We start from the raw sequence: 20,128 nt of genomic DNA, 5'->3' as shown, positions 1-20,128 counted from the left end.
TAAAAGTGACATATGTATCATGAAATAAAAATTGTACCATCAATACATAGCCTAAGGTGCAAAATTAATTTAACTATTCTGCATTGTATATTTTCCCGCTGTTTAACTTATAAAACCTTTTAATCACTTGATGTTATTATAATATATAATCACACACACCAGGCGCGGATCCAAGGGGGTTCACAGGGTGTCCCGTCACCCCTCCCTCAAACAAAGGTCAGGGTCACAAGCCTGCTGTGACCCCTATATGTGTTTTATTCGTGTAGGCACAGTAGCTACATATATTGCACTAAAACAAATGCTGTACATTATTCTAAACTCGGTATTATATATGTTTATGTTAAATGTGTATACGTGTAAAATATCTGTGCATGGATCAATCTAATTAAAATTAGCTCCACTATTACATGTGGGCCCAATAGAGCTAATTTTAATCAGATTGTGCATGGATCTAATACTACCTAATGACAACACACTTGCTGTGTTGTTTTATTGCAATATTTATATTAATAGAGGTAATAGTTTGATTGTTTGATTGTTTGTTTGTTTGTTTGTTTATCAGTACCGATGAAGTAGAAGGTAGAGGTGCATTGGCATTTTTTTTTTTTTCATAGTTATTTCCGTGTTTATAATCACTTATTGGTTTTAGCACACAGTCGTTGGCACAAACCTCAGCTATGTGGGCTGTCTATCCAGGACAGTGACAGTGGGTTAGTAGTTAGTTTGTTAGTGGTTAATGAGAGAGAAGTCGGTGTAGTGGCCGTATGTCTACCCATTGAGTCGATAAACTCGCTCTGGTTGAGGGGCGGGACGTAGCTCAGTGGTACAGCGCTCGCCTGATGCGCGATCGATATAGGATCGATACCCGTCGGTGGGCCCATTGGGCTATTTCTCGTTCCAGTCAGTGCACCACAACTGGTGTAACAAAGGCCGTGGTATGTACTATGCTGTCTGTGGGATGGTGCATATAAAAGATCCCTTGCTGCTAGTCAAAAAGAGTAAAATGTCCCAAATATCTCTCCTAACTGTATATCTATTAGATCTCTCTGTAACAGGCAGTTATACCCGCTGGCTCGTCTAGGTATGATCAGAGATAAGATCTTATATAAAGTATATATAATATAGCACGTTTAGTTCACTAGAAAACACAACAAAACACAATACACTTTGGAATCTGTATTAACCTACGCTGACAAATGTACAGCCGCAGTAGTTAATTAACAACAACAAATAATAATAACCCAGAACTGATCACTTAGTTAGTTAATCTCTAGGTGTCTAGTTTACACAATATGCTAATCACTTCACCATGACACAACACCCACACGTGTGATAATTGAGAAACGCTTCCAGGAGAACTTAATTAATAAAGGAATTACAACTCTATTCCTAACTGGTTAATTTTTAATTAACCCTTACTACTCGTTCAGTAACGTGTGATAATTGAGAAACGCTTCCAGGGGAACTTAATTAATAAAGGAATTACAACTCTATTCCTAACTGGTTAATTTTTAATTAACCCTAACTACTCATTCAATAACCTTGTAATACAGACTTAATACTGGTACCTATCACAATAAAGACAATAACCTACAGTTTACCTAGGTCCTCTAGGATGACTGGATAAGCTTTATATATATATATATATATATATATATATATATATATATATATATATATATATATATATATATATATATATATAAAAATATATAATAATAATCATATTATCAATTACCAATAATAATATTGGTATAATACAGTATTAAAATATTTAAAGTCACATCAATCACATCAAGGTTATACACAGAGCAGAAAATATATAATTACCAGTCCGGACGGACAGCGATCCCCTGGAGCCTTCCTTATGTTTCTCCCCGATATCTCTAAAACCCTAGCTATTTATCATAAAATTCCGAATATCGCCTGGGGGTACATCGCGGCACCTCACGTATCACGTATCATGTGGATTTTCCACAGCGACCAAGCGGTATTTTTTTCCTCAGATGGTCAGACTTAATGACGCCTAGTCGCCAAATTCACGGTTGTAAAAACCGCACTCGCGGAGGTATTACGTAACTACTGGCCACCTGGGCTCCGCATCTGGGCTGGGTGTGTATTAGAAAAGCACACGGCCCTCTAAAACAATTAATATCGCCACAGGCGAAAACAAAATTAAGAGCATGTACCGTCACAGGCCCTTAACCATATGTCTGACGCCATATAACCGTAAATAAAATGTGTTGAGTGCGTCGTTAAATAAACCATTTCCTTCCTTCCGCCACTGTCAATTGTGACAATATAACAACAATTGTAAAATTACTACCACCTCCTCGGTGTGATCCCTGCTCGGTTTTACGCTGGATCCGTCACTGAACGGACACACACACACACACACATGCACCCACACAGACACGCACGCACGCACGCACGCACGCACGCACCCACACATACACACACACACGGACACATACACACAGACACGCACGCACCCACACACACACACGCACCCACACACACACACACACACAGACACACTCACACAGACACACACACACACACAAACACACACACACAGGCGTACGCGCTTCCATTTTTTAAAATTTTGTAAAGGGGTAGGCTGCATGGTTTTTGCCCAAATTAAACGAAAATGCCAAACAGCTATATATGTTTGCAAACGAATCACTACGCATTTTTACATGGATTACCACTAATTTTGCCGGTAGAATGATGGAAATACATAGTAAAAGGCCGTCAGGTTAACACATTTTGCCCAAATATTTCTATCGTTTTCTCTGAATTTGAGGATTTGCCGCAACATCCCCCACCCCCACCCCCGTCTCGTACGTTTATGCACGCACGCGCACGCACGCACGCGCACGCACGCACGCGCACGCACGCACACACAGACCTGTCTTGTATGTGAATTTGTATATATTATGTGCATGTCAGGCCCGTAGGGATCGGGGAAGGAAGGGGCTGTGCCGCGCACTCGAAGACGAAAATGTACGTTTAATTTTTTTTGTCCTATTCTGTATAAATAAAGATACAAATGTGGTTTGTGCCCCATCTCTCCACTGGATACTTTGGCCTCCTCACCTAGTGGTTATGCCCCCCCCCCCCCCCCCCACCACTCCAAATACCGTTCCTACGGGCGTGTATGTGTACAGCATGTAGCGGACTAGACCTTTCAAACTAGGATGCTCCGTTAATTCATGGAGGAATGTATTAACTTATAAAGGAACAATGGCGACGCGCATGGCGAGTCGTGTAATTAGAGCTGGCAGACAGAAGTTAATTCGGTAAGATAATTAAATTAAATCGTGTTTCCAGGTTAGCTGTATTTATTTATGCTATGGGGAAGTTTGTTTTTATTGTTAGAATAAAATGTACTTTTGTATTCAGTAGTTACCGAGTGTGGTAGTCACCGTAGTGTTAGTTTCAATTTCATCAGATTCACTGCATTCAATGTGTCACTGTCAGTCTGACAATCATGATCATTTCATCATTATTATTAGACCTATTGGTTGTCATCATTTATGTTCATATTAAATGATTAAATCCATATAATAGTGATCTGAAGGATTATGTACTGGCCATGAGCATTTGTTTCCGGCAGTAGCCGTAGGGGCGGGACTAGCCCGAGTACTCTGACTGTAAGAGAGCTAGACGGACATTTGGACATAAATACGCTCTCATTACAGTCACTGAGTCAGAGACCAAGCTATGTATTTTTTTGGCAATTGCCGATAACCAAAAAGTTGTCAAAGATTTCTGCTCTAATACCACAACAATCCTATGTTTGACGTCAAATACATTTACATAGACCATTTTCAAGTTACTTGATTAAAAAAAGTTCAGATATTAATCACTAATACACACACTACAGAAAGAAACCCGACAGCACCCACATTCAGCTAAGCTCCAGCAAACTCCGGACAGCAGAATTCTAAATTCGCCGACCTATATCGTGACGTTGCGTCACATGATCGTCCACTCAGCCATTCCGTCTTCCAGGGGCCGTCTCAAAACGACAAGTGCCCAACACTTGTGTTTTGTGTAACGACACCACTAGAGCACATTAATTCATTAATCATCGGCTACTAGATGTCAAATATTTGGTAATTTTATCATAGTGTTAGAGAGGAAACCCACTACATTTTATCATTAGTAGCAAGTGATCTTTATAGGCCTATGCACTATCCCACAGACAGGATAGCACATATACCACAGCCTTTGATATTCTCTGACTGTAATGAGAGCGTGTTTATGTCCAAATGTCCATCTAGCTCTCTTACAGTCAGAGTACTCAGGCTACACAACTGGTATATCAAAGGCCGTGGTATGTGCCATCCTGTAAGACATGAATGACAGAAAGTAAAAATCATCAGTTACAACCAATTAAATCTGCAGTTGAGGACAAAATATCAGACGATAGTTAGAGGAACAAAATACAAAATGACCGTTCTGATCATGTGACAAATTTGGCACCAAATAAGTGGTTTTTCAGTCGGAGATTGCTGAATCTATAAAAAATTAAATGTTTTCATTGCTCATATAAAATATAACTTTTATTGTGTGTATCAAACATACAAATGGATACAGGTGTGGGACAAAATAGAGGCTGTTAAAATACTGTTAAATTATGTTACAGTAACTCGTAAGCTACTGAAGTTTTTGTCAGTTGCTTTTTCATACACACAAAGTGGCTTGTTTCCTTTGATGTCCAGTGTACAGACAGTTCTTCTTCTTTTTTGTGAAAAAAGTGTGCATTTGGAAATAGTGGAGTAAAGTATAGTAGTGTGTGGGAAAGTAAAGAGGGGCGCAGAAAAATGAAGGAGGGCGGCAAAATGCAGTAGTTAAATGGAGCATCGAGAACACTGACCTTAATTGGAAATAAGTATAAACAAACAATAAAAATAGTAAAACCTGTGATGGGCAGAACACTTTGGCAAAGTCAGAAGTTGTGCACTTAACGTGTGCTCTAGTGGTGTCATTTAACAATAAATGAGTAGAACCTTGACTAAATAGTTGATCTTTGTCCTTCAAATGTAAAATAAAACTAATTCAAAATGAGGCGGGACAAACAAAAGCTGTTTTTAAGTTAAATTACTTGTAAGTAATTAACAAAGTTTGAAGAGTTGTATTCCTTCTTTTCAGTGCCAAGTCAAGTCGACGTGAGTTCTGTAGTAGTGTCCCATCGAGTGCTGACATCGTTTCAGTGCCACTGTCAAAACCAGTCCCTAGTTTTCCTGTGCCAAAATATGCGAACGTCGGAGCCCAGACTGATGAGACCAAAGTCACTGTACTTGAGAACGGTCTTACTGTGGCCTCAGAAAACAAGTTTGGACAGTTTTGTACTGTTGGAGGTTTGTGTATTGCGTTTAAAACTTTTACTGCTCAAGGTACTCTAAAATTTTATTTACAACCCATCTTTTTTTAAGTCAAAGCTTAAAGGTGACATTAAAGATACATGTATTACGTTTTTGGTGTTTGGCACCAACGTTTATTTTATTTAGTTTTTGGGTTAGCTCTGGGACAGCAGAAAATTTTGCCAAATTATCTATCAAACTTCAAAAAATGCAGATACTCGGTTATTTTCTTACAAAATATCACTTATTTCCTGAAATTATTTCGCCATATTAAAATAAAATTCGCCAATTGTTTTTGAAATTTGCATTTGGCAAATTTGGTGAGTGCCAGAGCTGTCCCTGGTACTAGTTACCAGATAATCATGAATGTTACATGACAAATTATTTATTTATTCATTGAATTAGTATGTGGTTGTTACTTAATGACATTTAATTGCATGGAATTCTTGTTTTATGTTTTAGTTGTGTTAAACTCTGGGTCTCGCTATGAAGTTGCTTACCCAAGTGGAATCTCACAGTTTTTAGAAAAGCTGGCATTTTGTGTAAGTATACATGTAGACCTGTGGTTATTATTACATACATGTGAGATACAAGCTTAGGTCTCCTGACGAGATTCCACAAGGCAGATTTTAAAGGTAATGGCAAACTGGGTATTTATGAGTTTTCAACTTCAAGAACAAAAAGGAGTACTGTAAACCATATTAATATTGCGACATGGTTTTTTTTGCGAATGTATACCTTAGAGCATGTTTGCGACGTGTACATTTCGCGAACGACCGTTGACAGCTAAAAAAAAAAAGTGGATAAAGACAGCTCACTGTAACTGTTATAAAGTTACTGTCTGTAAATCAATATTCTGTTATCCTACATCAAGCAATTGTGACTGGTACAGAGTCTATAGAGGGGATTATGCCAACTTCAGTTGTTAATTGTTAACACCCTTTTGGTAGATAAAACAACAAACGATTAGTCGCCATCAATTGAAGTTACATAAAACAATTAACGATTAGTCGCTGTACCTGTTGAGTGAATCTTTTTTGTGAATGTTATTCTCAATAAAATATTTCAAAATAAAACAAATTAATTTAAGCACACTTCAAACTGGAAAATAGTGCGTATTAATTTCGCGAAATAAGGTTGGACGCGAACGACACGAAATTTATAAGCACACATTTTTTTCACAGTTTACAGTATCTGGAAGCCATAACAGTTTTACACAGTTACCAACACTTTATTGGATGTAATGGGTTAAAGGTTTCTTAAATAAAAGCATTGAAAATGTTTTTTTGGTTAATAATAATAATATATTTAGGTCCCTAATAATTCTGGGGCTAACACCGACACGAAATTTAATAACAGATGGCATGAATTTTATTTTAATTGGGTGGAATACTTTATGTAATAATTAAGATTTTGTCAGAAAATAACTGGGTTTCTGTCATTTTTGAAGTTTAGCGAATAGTTTGGCTTATACAGAGCTAGCCCTCGGTTCCATCTAGTGAATTTTTGGTTTCGGCTAGTGGAAATTATCCTTTGTATGTCTCTATATATATATATATACTAAAACTTAAGCTATTATAACTTTTTCACGTAGCTGTATATCAATTCTTCTTGAGTATCTTTGGCAGTGTGCAATTTGGAGGAAAGTCCGGGAACCCTAGGCTCACAAAAATCATATAGGACTCTCTAGCTTGCCTAGCATACAAGCCCACATGTCTCATAAAAATTATTTGTACAAATTACATTGATTCTTCGAAATGACACAGTCAACATACATCTCAAAATCCTGTAAAACCAATCTTGAACAGCGATCTTTTCCATGGTTTCATATAAAACATTTAGTGTATCTTCTGTTCTACTGGACATAAGTGGTAGGGCTCGCTGGGTTGGTGGTGGGCTCTCAAGATTGGCCAATAGGGAGTTCTTATGACACTTAAATGTTTTAAACCAAAGTCGCACAGTTACTGCTTGGTAACCTTGTTTTTTCTTCTTATCTTTTTTTTCAGTCAACAACATTGTTTGAGGACCGAGATCAGATTTTGCAGGAATTGGAGAGGCATGGAGGGATATGTGATTGCCAGGGCTCCAGGTATGTGCAATTCAACACAAGCAAGATTTAATAATGTCTTGAGATTTAACGTCATGGCAACACTACACAAATTGCATCCATGTAACATTAAAGATTTTAGTCTAGACATTAAAAGTTTTACAAGCACAGGTCCAAGCCTCTCAAAATTTTAAATTTCTATAACCCATTTATTGGTTAAGCACAAAAATCTCAGGTCATCCATGACCATCGTGTCCTATATTTAATGCATGACTGCAAAATTGGTTGTGCAAAACAAAACTGTGCAAGCAGTGTGCAAATAAAATTAACATTCGCATAATTTTCTAAGGCCTGTTTATATATTTTGTTTGTTTTTTTCTTTTTAAAGCATATCTTGTGAGTGTTCCTTCATGGATTTTGTTGACATTCATGAGTATTCAACAATATTACGTGATTATATGTATAATTATTTTACAAAATATAAATTGACACATTCCTTTTTGTGTTTTTGTAGAGACACATTAATTTACGCTGCATCAGCAGAAATAAGTGGTCTACCGAGTGTAATGAATATCTTATCAGAAGTTGTTCTTCGACCAAGGATTACACAGGATGAGGTATGGCTATTCATTTCAACTTGTCATGGTAGAAGTACTGTTCGGTTAGGGAATTTGGGTCATAGAATAGATTGTTCACTGAAGCCCTGCAAAACAAAACCCTCGAATAATTGCTTGAGAATTTGAAGAAAAAACCCCCACCCAGTACAAAAGGATTAAGCATCGGTGCTCGGTGTGGTAATATCTAAAATAGCTCCTCATAATCTAAGTTAGTGAAACCTCTCCATTGTTTTCACTGTCAGATCTGTCGTCGTATACAGAATACTATCTAGACATTCATGTTTTATTTGTAGCTGGATCAAGCAAGACAAGCAATCTCATTTGAACTGGAGAATCTGAACATGAGACCGGATCCAGAACCTCTCCTTATGGAGATGATCCACGCCGTGAGTTTTATTTTAATCTTTACATCACAGACAGACTGACAGACAGATAGCCTTTAGATGGACCCTCACTGGAAGTTTTATTTTACTCTTTACATCACAGGCAGACAGACATAGCCTTTAGATGGACCTTCACTGGAAGTTTTATTTTACTCTTTACATCACAGACAAACAGCCTTTGGATGGACCCTCACTGGAAGTTTTATTTTACTCTTTACATCACAGACAAAGAGCCTTTGGATGGGCCCTCACTGGAAGTTTTATTTTACTCTTTACACCAGACAGACAGACAGACAGATAGACAGACATGCAGACAAACAGCCTTTAGATGGACTCTCACTGGAAGTTTTATTTTACTCTTTACATCACAGACAAACAGCCTTTGGATGGGCCCTCACTGGAAGTTTTATTTTACTCTTTACATCACAGACAAACAGCCTTTGGATGGACCCTCACTGGAAGTTTTATTTTACTCTTTACATCACAGACAAAGAGCCTTTGGATGGGCCCTCACTGGAAGTTTTATTTTACTCTTTACACCAGACAGACAGACAGACAGATAGACAGACATGCAGACAAACAGCCTTTAGATGGACTCTCACTGGAAGTTTTATTTTACTCTTTACATCACAGACAAACAGCCTTTAGATGGACTCTCACTGGAAGTTTTATTTTACTCTTTACATCACAGACAAACAGCCTTTGGATGGGCCCTCACTGGAAGTTTTATTTTACTCTTTACATCACAGACAAACAGCCTTTGGATGGGCCCTCACTGGAAGTTTTATTTTACTCTTTACATCACAGACAAACAGCCTTTGGATGGACCCTCACTGGAAGTTTTATTTTACTCTTTACATCACAGACAAACAGCCTTTGGGTGGACCCCATCTTCATAAATCAAGGCTAATATTCGTTCCTCGTATTCAGCCTTGATACATGTAGTCAAGATTACTGATATCCACTACTAGCGCCCTCTATTGGAAGAAAATTTGTAACACCGATTATGTCCCTTACACGATGACATCGCTGACCAATCACAGCATCGGTAACATGTGACAATCTTGAAAGCAATATCAAAAATTAACCGCCGAAACTTTTTTTTGGACATATCGTGACAAACACGACACGTTTCCACGGACGCTGACGCTGCCATGTTTGTTTACAATAACAAGGGAATCTATAAAGAGCGTTGTGATTCGTTGCAATCAGATCTCATCGCATCCAATGAAATTTAAGCATTTTGTGGCACGATTTCTTGACGACATGTATCAAGGCTGAATACGAGGAACGAATATTAGCCTTGATTTATGAAGATGGGTGGACCCTCACTGGAAGTTTTATTTTACTCTTTCTATGACCGACAGATGGCTACAGATGAACATCTATCTTCTTTTTTCTGGAATTCAAACGTTTGGTGCTACCTGAAGATTGTTTAAACACCCTGCTTTTCAAGACGCTGCAATGCTTTCTGGATTTATTGTTCATTATCATTTTCATTTCTGCATTTTATATAGAGATTATCCATGAATAAGGTTTGTTATTCTTATGTCACAGATACAATTTTTTAATCAGAATGTTTTTTTATTTATTTATTTAAAAAAAAAAATTTATTGTCCCCAGAAATATTTGGCAGTGTCAGGGTTGAGGTGCCCTGAGCTCACTTATGTACACATATTTTAATTATATTTAATATATATATATATATATATATATATATATATATATATACACTGTATATACAGACTATTTACATATTCTGCATTCAAAAAACTCTCTCATCTCTCATTCAATGCAATATTCTGTACTGAAACCATTGCAAAGTTGTATCTCTGGTACATTTAAAGGGTATGCTATAATATATTTGCCATTCCCTTAATGAATAGTTAAAACATTTTTCCTGATATTTTAATTGTGATTTTGATATTTGTGATGTTTTGCATAGCAGTTTATATTGTTCCTTGCAACATTGTTTCTCTTTTAAAATCTGCTTTAACTTTTGTGGATAAACTGGTTTATAATTAGGGAAAAAATTCAGAGTTTGACAATTTAATTTTCCATATTTTTCAATGAAACATTTTACTGCTTTAATCAGAAAATTAGTTTTTGCTTCCATTTATGTAAATAATAGCAGCTAAAAATAAAATATGTTTATCTGTTCATATAATTACCATAGTATGACACCCAATAGCTGATGTATTTTTCATGCTGGGGTGTTGTTAAACATTCATTCATTCATTCATTCTGTTCATATAAAACCTTTGGTTATTAACTGGATAAAATACTTTTTTCAATTTTAGATAATTATTGCCCGATATTCCTTTACTGGTTTACTGATACAAAAATGTATTATTTTGTTGATTCTGTCTCAGTATGTTTTTAATGGTTTGCTTTAATATTGCAGGCTGCTTACAAACAAAATACTCTTGGACTTCCGAAGTTTTGCCCCACGGAAAATATCAATTCCATATCGCAGAAGATTGTGTACACCTACTTGAAGAACTTTCACATACCACAGAGAATGGTGGTGGCCGGAGTGGGCATTGATCACCAGTGGCTTGTCGACTTGGCCAAGGAACATTTCATTGACAGACGCATGCCAGTATGGACAGAAAACAAACACTTCATCGACGACAGCAAGTCCATTGATACATCGGTCTCACAGTACACTGGCGGAATTGTTCAGGTAAATAGGGGCGAGATGTAGCCCAGTGGTAAAGCGTTTGCTTGATGTGCGGTCGGTCCAGGATCGATCCCTGTCGGTGGACCCATTAGGCTGTTTCTCATTCCAGCCAGTGCTCCACAACTGGTGTAACAAAAGCTGTGGTATGTACTATCCTGTCTGTGGGGTGGTGCATATAAAAGATCCCTTGCTGCTAATCGAAAAGAGTAGCCCATAAAGTGGCGACAGCAGGTTGCCTCTTTCAATATCTGTGTGGTCCTTAACCATATGTCTGACGCCATATTACCATAAATAAAATATATTGAGCGTGTCGTTAAATAAAACTTTTATCTTTTTTTTTCTTTGTTCAGGTAAACGTGTTTAGAAGTAAAGGCCTTTCTTTCTTAGAGCAGTATCTAAACCTAAAATGTTGGGGTGGGGGGAGGAGAGGGGTCAGTAAAAATGCTATTTTCTGTGTTACCTTAATTACAGTTAGAGAAATTAACAATGTTATTTTCTATATTACCTTGAATACAGGTCTCAGTTGGTAGAGTGTCCCAACCCGTGCCCCACAACTGGTATATCAAAAGCTATGGTATGTGCTGTCCTGTCTGTGGGAACATGCATATAAAAGATCCCTTGGTACTAATGAAAACATTTAGTGAGTTTTCTCTAAAGACTGCAAGTCGAAATTACCAAATGTTTGGCATACAACAGCCGATGATTAATAAATCAATGTGCTCTAGTAGTGTTGTTAAACAAAAACAACCTTTTAAGTCTTAACTTTTGATTACAGGTAGAGAAGGACCTGTCTGACGTAAGTCTGGGCCCGACACCCATTCCCGAGCTGGCACATGTGGTGATTGGCCTGGAGAGCTGTTCTCACAAGGATCCCGACTTCATCCCGTTCTGCGTCCTCAACATGTTGATGGGAGGAGGAGGATCCTTCTCTGCTGGTGGTCCCGGGAAGGGAATGTACACGAGGCTTTACCTGAATGTGCTGAACAGGTGCAGTGTCATGGTTTACTATTACTTCTTAATATACTGATTCATTGTAAACAGTGGTGTGTTTAACAGGTGCAGTGTCATGGTTTACTATGACTTCTTAATATACTGATTCATTGTAAACAGTGGTGTGTTTAACAGGTGCAGTGTCATGGTTTACTATGACTTCTTAATATACTGATTCATTGTAAACAGTGGTGTGCTGAACAGGTGCGATGTCATGGTTTACTATTACTTCTTAATATACCGATTCATTGTGTAATACAGTGGTGTGCTTAATAGGTGCAGTCTCATGGTTTACTATTACTTCTTAATATACCGATTCATTGTGTAATACAGTGGTGTGTTTAACAGGTGCAGTGTCATGGTTTACTATTACTTCTTAATATACCGATTCATTGTGTAAAACAGTGGTGTGTTTAACAGGTGCAGTGTCATGGTTTACTATTACTTCTTAATATACCAATTCATTGTGTAATACAGTGGTGTGTTTAACAGGTTTGTATAATGTTATTTATTTAATGTACTGAGAATTTGTAATACATTATCTGCTATAAAATACACAATAAAATAACCTTGTTTTGTTTTCTGTGTAAAGGTATCACTGGATGTACAATGCCACAGCATACAACCATGCCTATGAAGACAGCGGATTATTCTGTATTCATGCCAGTGCCCACCCATCAAAGGTGAAATATTTTGTAATAAATTAACTAAAAAAACAAATATTACAGTTAGATGTTACACGACTTTTATAAGATATTAAACGTGCTTCCATTTCGTATCATGTTTATGTCCCGAGTGAAATAATTTTCACTTGTCACAAGCTTTAGCGGGTTACAATGAAAATTATTTCACAAGGGACATAAACATGATACGAAATGGTAGTGAGTTTAATATCCTATTTGTTAACCATAATCGATCTTAATTTATATCAGTCATCTAGTTTCGTAGATGTTCCTGTAAAGTTGTAGTGCACCAATCGATGACATATCGCGTGATGTTACGTCCCACTTGGCGTTCTAGTGGGACGTATCACTTTGATATGTACCAAGATATTTTCAACCATATGGGTAATAAATTATTTTATTAAATATTTGTTACTATGTTTGATAAATGTAGGAATGGTTTTTGGAGTGGGTGGGGAGTCTTGAGGAGATACAGAAGTGAGTTGTCTAGCTTAAACGGTAGTAGTATTTCTTTGTCTGCCTTTCTTACTTGGAGCGGGACGTAGCCCAGTGGTAAAGCACTTGCTCGCTGCGCGGTCAGTCTGGGATCGATCCTCATCGGTGGGCCCATTTGGCTCTTTCTCGTTCCTGTCCGTGCTCCACAACTGGTGTAACAAAGGCTGTGGTATGTACTACCCTGTCTATTGGATGGTGCATATAAAAGATCCCTTGCTGCTAATCGAAAAGAGTAGCTTATGAAGTGGCGACAATGGGTTTCCTCTCAATATCTGTGTGGCCCGTAACCATATGTCTGATGCCATATAACCATAAATAAAATGTGTTGAGTGCATTATTAAATAAATAAAAAAATTCTTTCCTTTCTTACTTATTCCATGGTAGCCCATGAAGTGGCGACAGTGGGTTTCCTCTCTCAATATCTGTGTGGTCCTTAACCATATGTCCAACACCATATAACCGTAAATAAAATGTGTTGAGTGCGTCGTTATATAAACCGTTTCCTTCCTTCCTAATCCATCTCATTTCTTCATACTCTTGCCGTTCTTTTTCTGTCCATCTCTACAACCCAGTCCCTGTCTCAGCATCTGGATGTGTGGGGTGCGGGAGGGGAAAGTGGAGAGTTCTGGCCACTGGTGCCTACACATCTAGCATTTCCTATACTTGTCTGACTAGTGTTGAGTACAAAATGTAAATTTTTATCTTTCATGTTCTCAATCACAGTCCATCTCTACATCCTATGTCTCCAACAACAAACCGGTGTTTTTGTTGGGAGCATTTCTTTTTAATTTGTGTGTGTGTGTGTGACATACAGTGTGATTTCTTCTTTTTTTCAGCTGAAAGACCTTGTGGAAGTAATAGTTAGAGAATTTGTTAGTATGGCTGGAAAAATTCACAGTGTAAGTAAATTTGTTATGGTGTTTTGTATGAAATGGTATAATCTATATTAAAAGTAGGCATGCTTGTTCCTCTTGCAACATTGTCAGGACATTTATGACTGAATTTACAAAGCCATTTGGTTTTTTTTGTCTTACACACAATCATGTAACTATATATATTTCTAATGCTTAAACACTGTGTTTAAAAAAAACAGGCTTCGTAAATAATATGCCTACAGTTTTATAAGCATGTCACTTGAACATTATCAGTAACAGATGTTAAAAACTGTGCAGACATGTACATTTGATTGAAAGCAAACATCTATTTGAACTCTACTTAAAATAGAAACATTTCATTCTACAGCAGTTCAATTATATTTCTGTTTTGTAATAAAAGTAGGTCCTAAATATATAAACTTGTATTGTGTTTTATATAAATTTTATCCCATTCCAACCAGTGCCCCACAACTGATACATATATATATATATATATATCAAAGGTTGTGATATGTGACAAAATACTGCTTTTTCAATAGGAGTAATTCTCTAGACCTGTTGGGTTATATCTCGTTCTGGCCAGTGCTCCACAACTGGTGTAACAAAGGCTGTGGTGTGTACTATCCTGTGTAGGATTGTGCATATAAAAGATCCCTTGCTGTTAATAAAAGAGTAGCCCATAAAGTGGCGACAGCGGGTTTCCTCTCTCAATATCTATGTGGTCCTTGACCATATGTCTGACGCCATATAACCGTAAATAAAATGTGTTGAGTGCATCGTTAAATAAAACATTTCCTTCCTTCCTTCTTTTCTCAGGATGAGCTACAGCGAGCTAAGAGGCAGCTGCAGTCTATGTTGATGATGAACCTGGAGGCCAGACCCGTCGTATTTGAGGACATTGGCCGTCAGGTTCTGGCCAGTGGTCACCGCAAACAGCCGCAGTATTTCTACGATGAGATTGGTACACACTCTCACTGTTTGTTCACATGTTACCCATTCACCAAATACCTATATTCAAGGGAATCATAGGTTCCAAGTCTCTTCATTGATAGAAATAAGCTGGATTTTTTAAAGTAGTAAAGTATACTTATAACGAACCTGCTTAGAATGAACTACTACATAGAACGAATTGATCATAAAGTCTCGTTTTATCTCCCTATACATTAATAAGCAACTTATGCCAATGTGTACAACGAACTGCTGCTATAACGAACTAACTGTCATGGTCCCTTCCAGTTCTTTATAAGAGTACTTCACTTAGTCTATCAGACAAGTGTATCTAGAAGTCTGCTTCTCTGCCAATATGGGCGGGACGTAGCCCAGTGGTAAAGCGCTCACTTGATGCACGGTCGGTGTGGGATCGATCCCCGTCGGTGGACCCATTGTGCTATTTCTCGTTCCAGCCAGCCCACCACGACTGGTATATCAAAGGCCGTGGTATGTACTATTCTGTTTGTGGGATGGTGCATATAAAAGATCCCTTGCTGCTAATCGAAAAGAGTAGCCCATGAAGTGGCGACAGTGGGTTTCCTCTCTCAATATCTGTGTGGTCCTTAACCATATGTCTCACGCCAATATTTTCACTTGTTTCTCCACATAAAATGGGGGTAGTTGTTCATTTGAACTGCATTGTAAAATTTTCTTGATAAACAACAGGATACATTTTGCTTGTCTGAGCAGATTTTCACTTGTCAGGACAACTTGACACGAGCTTTCATTTAGAATGCTGGCTTATTATATTGAATACCAAATGACAGTGAATATAGTACTCTCTGTTTAACTGCTTATCATGACAATATTTATATATGTGTGTTTTTGGTTGGCAAGTACCTGTAATAATCATATGAGACCAGATGGTAATTATTTGGTAGACATCATGACATGCAGTTAATTTCATCATACAAAACCCACATGCAGTTAATATACTCTTTTATTATATAACGTTTAGTGAAATATCTTAAAATATCAGTGAAATAAAAGTGTTAACAGTCACTCAGTGACAATAACACACTTTAAGAGTGAAAATTTCACTATTTCACTCTTAAATGTGTTATCGTCACTGGAGAAAGCCGGAGCTATTTTGCTGCTGGCATTTTAAAAATAAAGGTAAATTGCCAAAAGTTATATAATTAATAGAAAATATCATGTTTTTTGTCAAATATGATTTATATCTCATCTCATGAAGTTTGCAATGATATCACACTCGTTGCACATGCGCGACTCGTGACATATGATTGCAAACTTCACTCAATGAGATATTAATCATATTTGACAAAAAACATGAAATATCCTCTATTTATTTGCCAGAATAAAAAATCACCATAAAGTAGTCTAGATTATTATTTTTTAATCTTATTGGTCACTACTTAAAAATTTAAAATATTTTTTCAGTATATTTTTATGTCTTACAGAAAAGATTACCGCGAATGACGTCAGACGAGTGGCTTCGCGAATGTTACGATGTAAACCAGCTGTGGCCGGTTACGGTACGCTGCAGCAGTTACCGAGCTACAGTGAAATTGAGGCTGCTCTCTTGACAACCGACGGGAAGCTGTCAAAAAGGTTTTCACTGTTTAGGTGATCTAGAGACGTGACAGTTCATTCAAAATACCAAAGCATCATTCTGGACAGAGCTGCATTGTGTGTGGGTCGTTTGTGTTTTCTGCTTAGAGAAGGATTATTTTATTTGACCATCAGACAGAAATGCTCGTACTTATTATGTCATGATATGACAAGTTATTAAATTTTTGTGCAGTTGAGGAAAATAAATATTTCATTTGTTGGACGGCATAATACAAAATTATCTGTAATTCTGAATGTTTTTATTCTTATGCAGGGCTAGTTCTGGCACTCTCCAAATTCATGAATTGTGAATTTCAAAAACAATTGGCAAATTTTATTTTAATTTGTTGAAATAATTTCATATAATAATTAATAATTTGTTACAAAATAACTGGGTTTCTGCAATTTTTAAAGTTTAACACATAATTTGGCGAACTTTTCTGCTGACCCACGAGAGCTAGCCTTGCTTATGTCACAGATACAATTTTTCAATCAGAAAATTACTTTTTGCTTCCATTTATATAAATAATAGCAGCAAAGAAATAAATATGTTTATCTCTTCATATAATAACCTTTGGGTTATTAACTTGATAAAATATTTGTTTTAATTTGTATATAATTATTGCCTTATCAGGACTCGAAATTAAGAATTTATTACCTACGGCAATTTTTTGAAATGTTTTTGCCAGAGGTGAAATGTTCACTGACCGCAATTTTGAGAGTGCAATTTTAAATCGGTAACTTTATCAACAAATAAAAAAAAAACCTACCTAAAATAAAATATTAAAATAAAAAACTGCTGTCGGTGTAGCCCCTAAGTTCGAGCCCTGCCTTATATTTCTTTACTGCCAAAAATGTATTGTTTATTATTATATAAAAAGAAATACTGAGGCTAACATTGTTTTTCTTAGTAAAATTACACTTTTGTCTTTGTACCTTCACAATAATTAGTTACTTGTACATGTTATTATTGAATGCCCAAATAATAATACCATCAGGAGTCTGTTGCACCTGCAAAAAAAAAGTTTGTTTTGTTTAACGACACCACTAGAGCACATTGATTTATTAATCATCGGCTATTGGATGTCAAACATTTGGTAATTTTGACAAATAGTCTTAGAGAGGAAACCTGCTGCATTTTTCCATTAGTAGCAAGGGATCTTTTATATACACCATCCCACAGACAGGATAGCACATACCATGGCATTTGATATACCAATCGTGGTGCACTGGCTGGAACGAGAAATAGCCCAATGGGCCCACCGACAGCGATCAATCCCAAACCGATAGCAAAACCAAATGCCCACAACACCTGTAAGGATTGTTTACTGCATTTTGGTTTTTGGTTTAAGAAGATCAAAACATCGTAATAATATGTTATTGGATGTAAATGTTGTGTTTAGCTTCTCAAGTCCAAGGATATGCAGATGTTTAGGTTATTTGTGTTTTCATAACATTGCACTTTAAATGCTGTTTAACTATGTGTTTATTCGGTTTAACCAGCATCTTTTTTATCTTACTAATATATACAGTCTTTGTAAGCAATTTTTCTTTATCATACTGAATAATTTGTCACAAAAGTGTATATTCCCTGAGAATATGAGGAATGGGCATGAGTGTTCTAATGTGTTATAAAGTGTACTCCAGTGGAATAGTCTTCATTGTCTTCTTTATATCTTTGACCGGCCTCGGTGGTGTCATGGTTAGGCCATCGGTCTACAGGCTGGTAGGTACCGGGTTCGGATCCCACTCGAGGCATGGGATTTTTAATCCAGATACCGACTCCAAACCTTGAGTGAGTGCTACGCAAGGCTCAATGGGTAGGTGTAAACCACTTGCACCGACCAGTGATCCATAACTGGTTCAACAAAGGCCATGGTTTATGCTATCCTGCCTGTGTCGTTAAATAAAACATTTCTTTCTTTCTTTATATCTTTAAACAAGGAGGAGATGTTTTATTTAATGATGCACTCAACACATTTTATTTACTGTTATATGGTTAAGGACCAAACAGGTATTAGAAGAGGAAATCTGCTGTCGCCACTTCATAGGCTATTCTTTTTAGTTAGCAGCAAGGGATTTTTTATATGCACCATCGCACAGACAGAATAGTACATACCACAGCCTTTGTTACACCAGTTGTGGAGCACTGGCTGGAACGAGAAATAGCACCATGGGGCCCACCAACGGGAATCGATCCGAGATCGATTGCGCATCAGGCGAGTGCTGTACCACTGGGCTACGTCCTGCCCATTTAAACAAAAAAAAAAACCAATATCAGTATTCAATATTACAGGATATTCCATAGAGTGTTGGAATTCATTGAATATATAATAAAGAGCCTACCTACCAACACCACTATTTCCAAGAAGTGTCCAGCGTCTCCATGACAGGTCATCATTCACCATCATCATTGGCAGATCCAGGGAGGGTCCTGAGACCCCCCACCCATTTGAAGTGCCTAATTAATGATTTAAAAAAAAAATTACATCCACAACAAAAAACTTTTAAATTGCCCTGAAAACACATCTCTTAAGTATTCCAGGGAGCATGCCCCCGAACCCTCTACAGATTTCTCTAATTTTTCCAATTGACAAACTCAAATTGCCCTTTCTAGAATAATTTTGTGACACCTTTCCCCACCCCCCACCCCCCCCACAACCGATACAAAACCCTGGATCCACCCATGCTTGCACAAAAAAGGAAAGTGCGGAGCGTTTTCATAAAAGGAAATCTATTTTGTAGATTTGTGCAACTGCTCTTATTCTTTGAAATTTCACACTCAGAATTTTCATTAGGTCTGTAATTCCAAACCGAAAGGCTGCATTTCTCTATCAGTACAGAGATATATATATTCAGTATATCGCCTGTTACAGTGCTTCTTAAATTTAAGAGTGGGAGGAGGCACTTAACCCTAAATCTTCCCTTCAAGGGAGATTTGAGAAGATTTCATATCTACAAAAATATTGATATAATGAATTTAGTATACAAAAAAGAAAGGATGTTTTGAGTAGGAGATTGTTTCATTACAGTGTTAAGAACACCTGATTTCTTGTAACCATATATTAAGTGTCTTGTAACTCGAGCAAAGTGATGTACCGTATAATAAGTGTCTTGTAACTCGAGCAAAGAAATGTACCATATATTAAGTGTCTTGTAACTCAAACAAAGAGATGTACCGTATATTAAGTGTCTTGTATCTCAAGCAAAGAGATGTACCGTATATTAAGTGTCTTGTAACTCAAACAAAGAGATGTACAGTATATTAAGTATCTTGTAACAAAAGCAAAGAGATGCAACTCAAACAAAGAGATGTACCGTATATTAAGTGTCTTGTAACTCAAGCAAAGAGACGTACCGTATATTAAGTGTCTTGTAACTCAAGCAAAGAGACGTACCGTATATTAAGTGTCTTGTAACT

General features: G+C 37.1%; 1 protein-coding gene across 1 annotated transcript; it reads left to right on the top strand.

Moving 5' to 3' along the window:
• The first annotated feature begins 3,190 nt into the window (after nt 1-3,190).
• LOC121383929 (mitochondrial-processing peptidase subunit alpha-like) lies at nt 3,191-17,598 on the top strand. The gene is made up of 12 exons (XM_041514030.1): nt 3,191-3,302; nt 5,161-5,369; nt 5,835-5,914; nt 7,379-7,461; nt 7,934-8,036; nt 8,330-8,422; nt 10,824-11,105; nt 11,878-12,089; nt 12,685-12,775; nt 14,107-14,169; nt 14,962-15,106; nt 16,557-17,598. The coding sequence occupies exons 1-12, from the start codon at nt 3,247-3,249 to the stop codon at nt 16,724-16,726; spliced, it is 1,587 nt and encodes a 528-aa protein (XP_041369964.1). The 5' UTR covers nt 3,191-3,246; the 3' UTR covers nt 16,727-17,598.
• Nucleotides 17,599-20,128: the final 2,530 nt, after the last annotated feature.

The sequence above is a fragment of the Gigantopelta aegis genome, chromosome 10, assembly GCF_016097555.1.
Source record: "Gigantopelta aegis isolate Gae_Host chromosome 10, Gae_host_genome, whole genome shotgun sequence".
In the NCBI taxonomy this organism is placed as follows: domain Eukaryota; kingdom Metazoa; phylum Mollusca; class Gastropoda; order Neomphalida; family Peltospiridae; genus Gigantopelta; species Gigantopelta aegis.
Note: the sequence above shows the minus strand (reverse complement) of the source record. Positions and strands in the feature narration are given on the sequence as shown.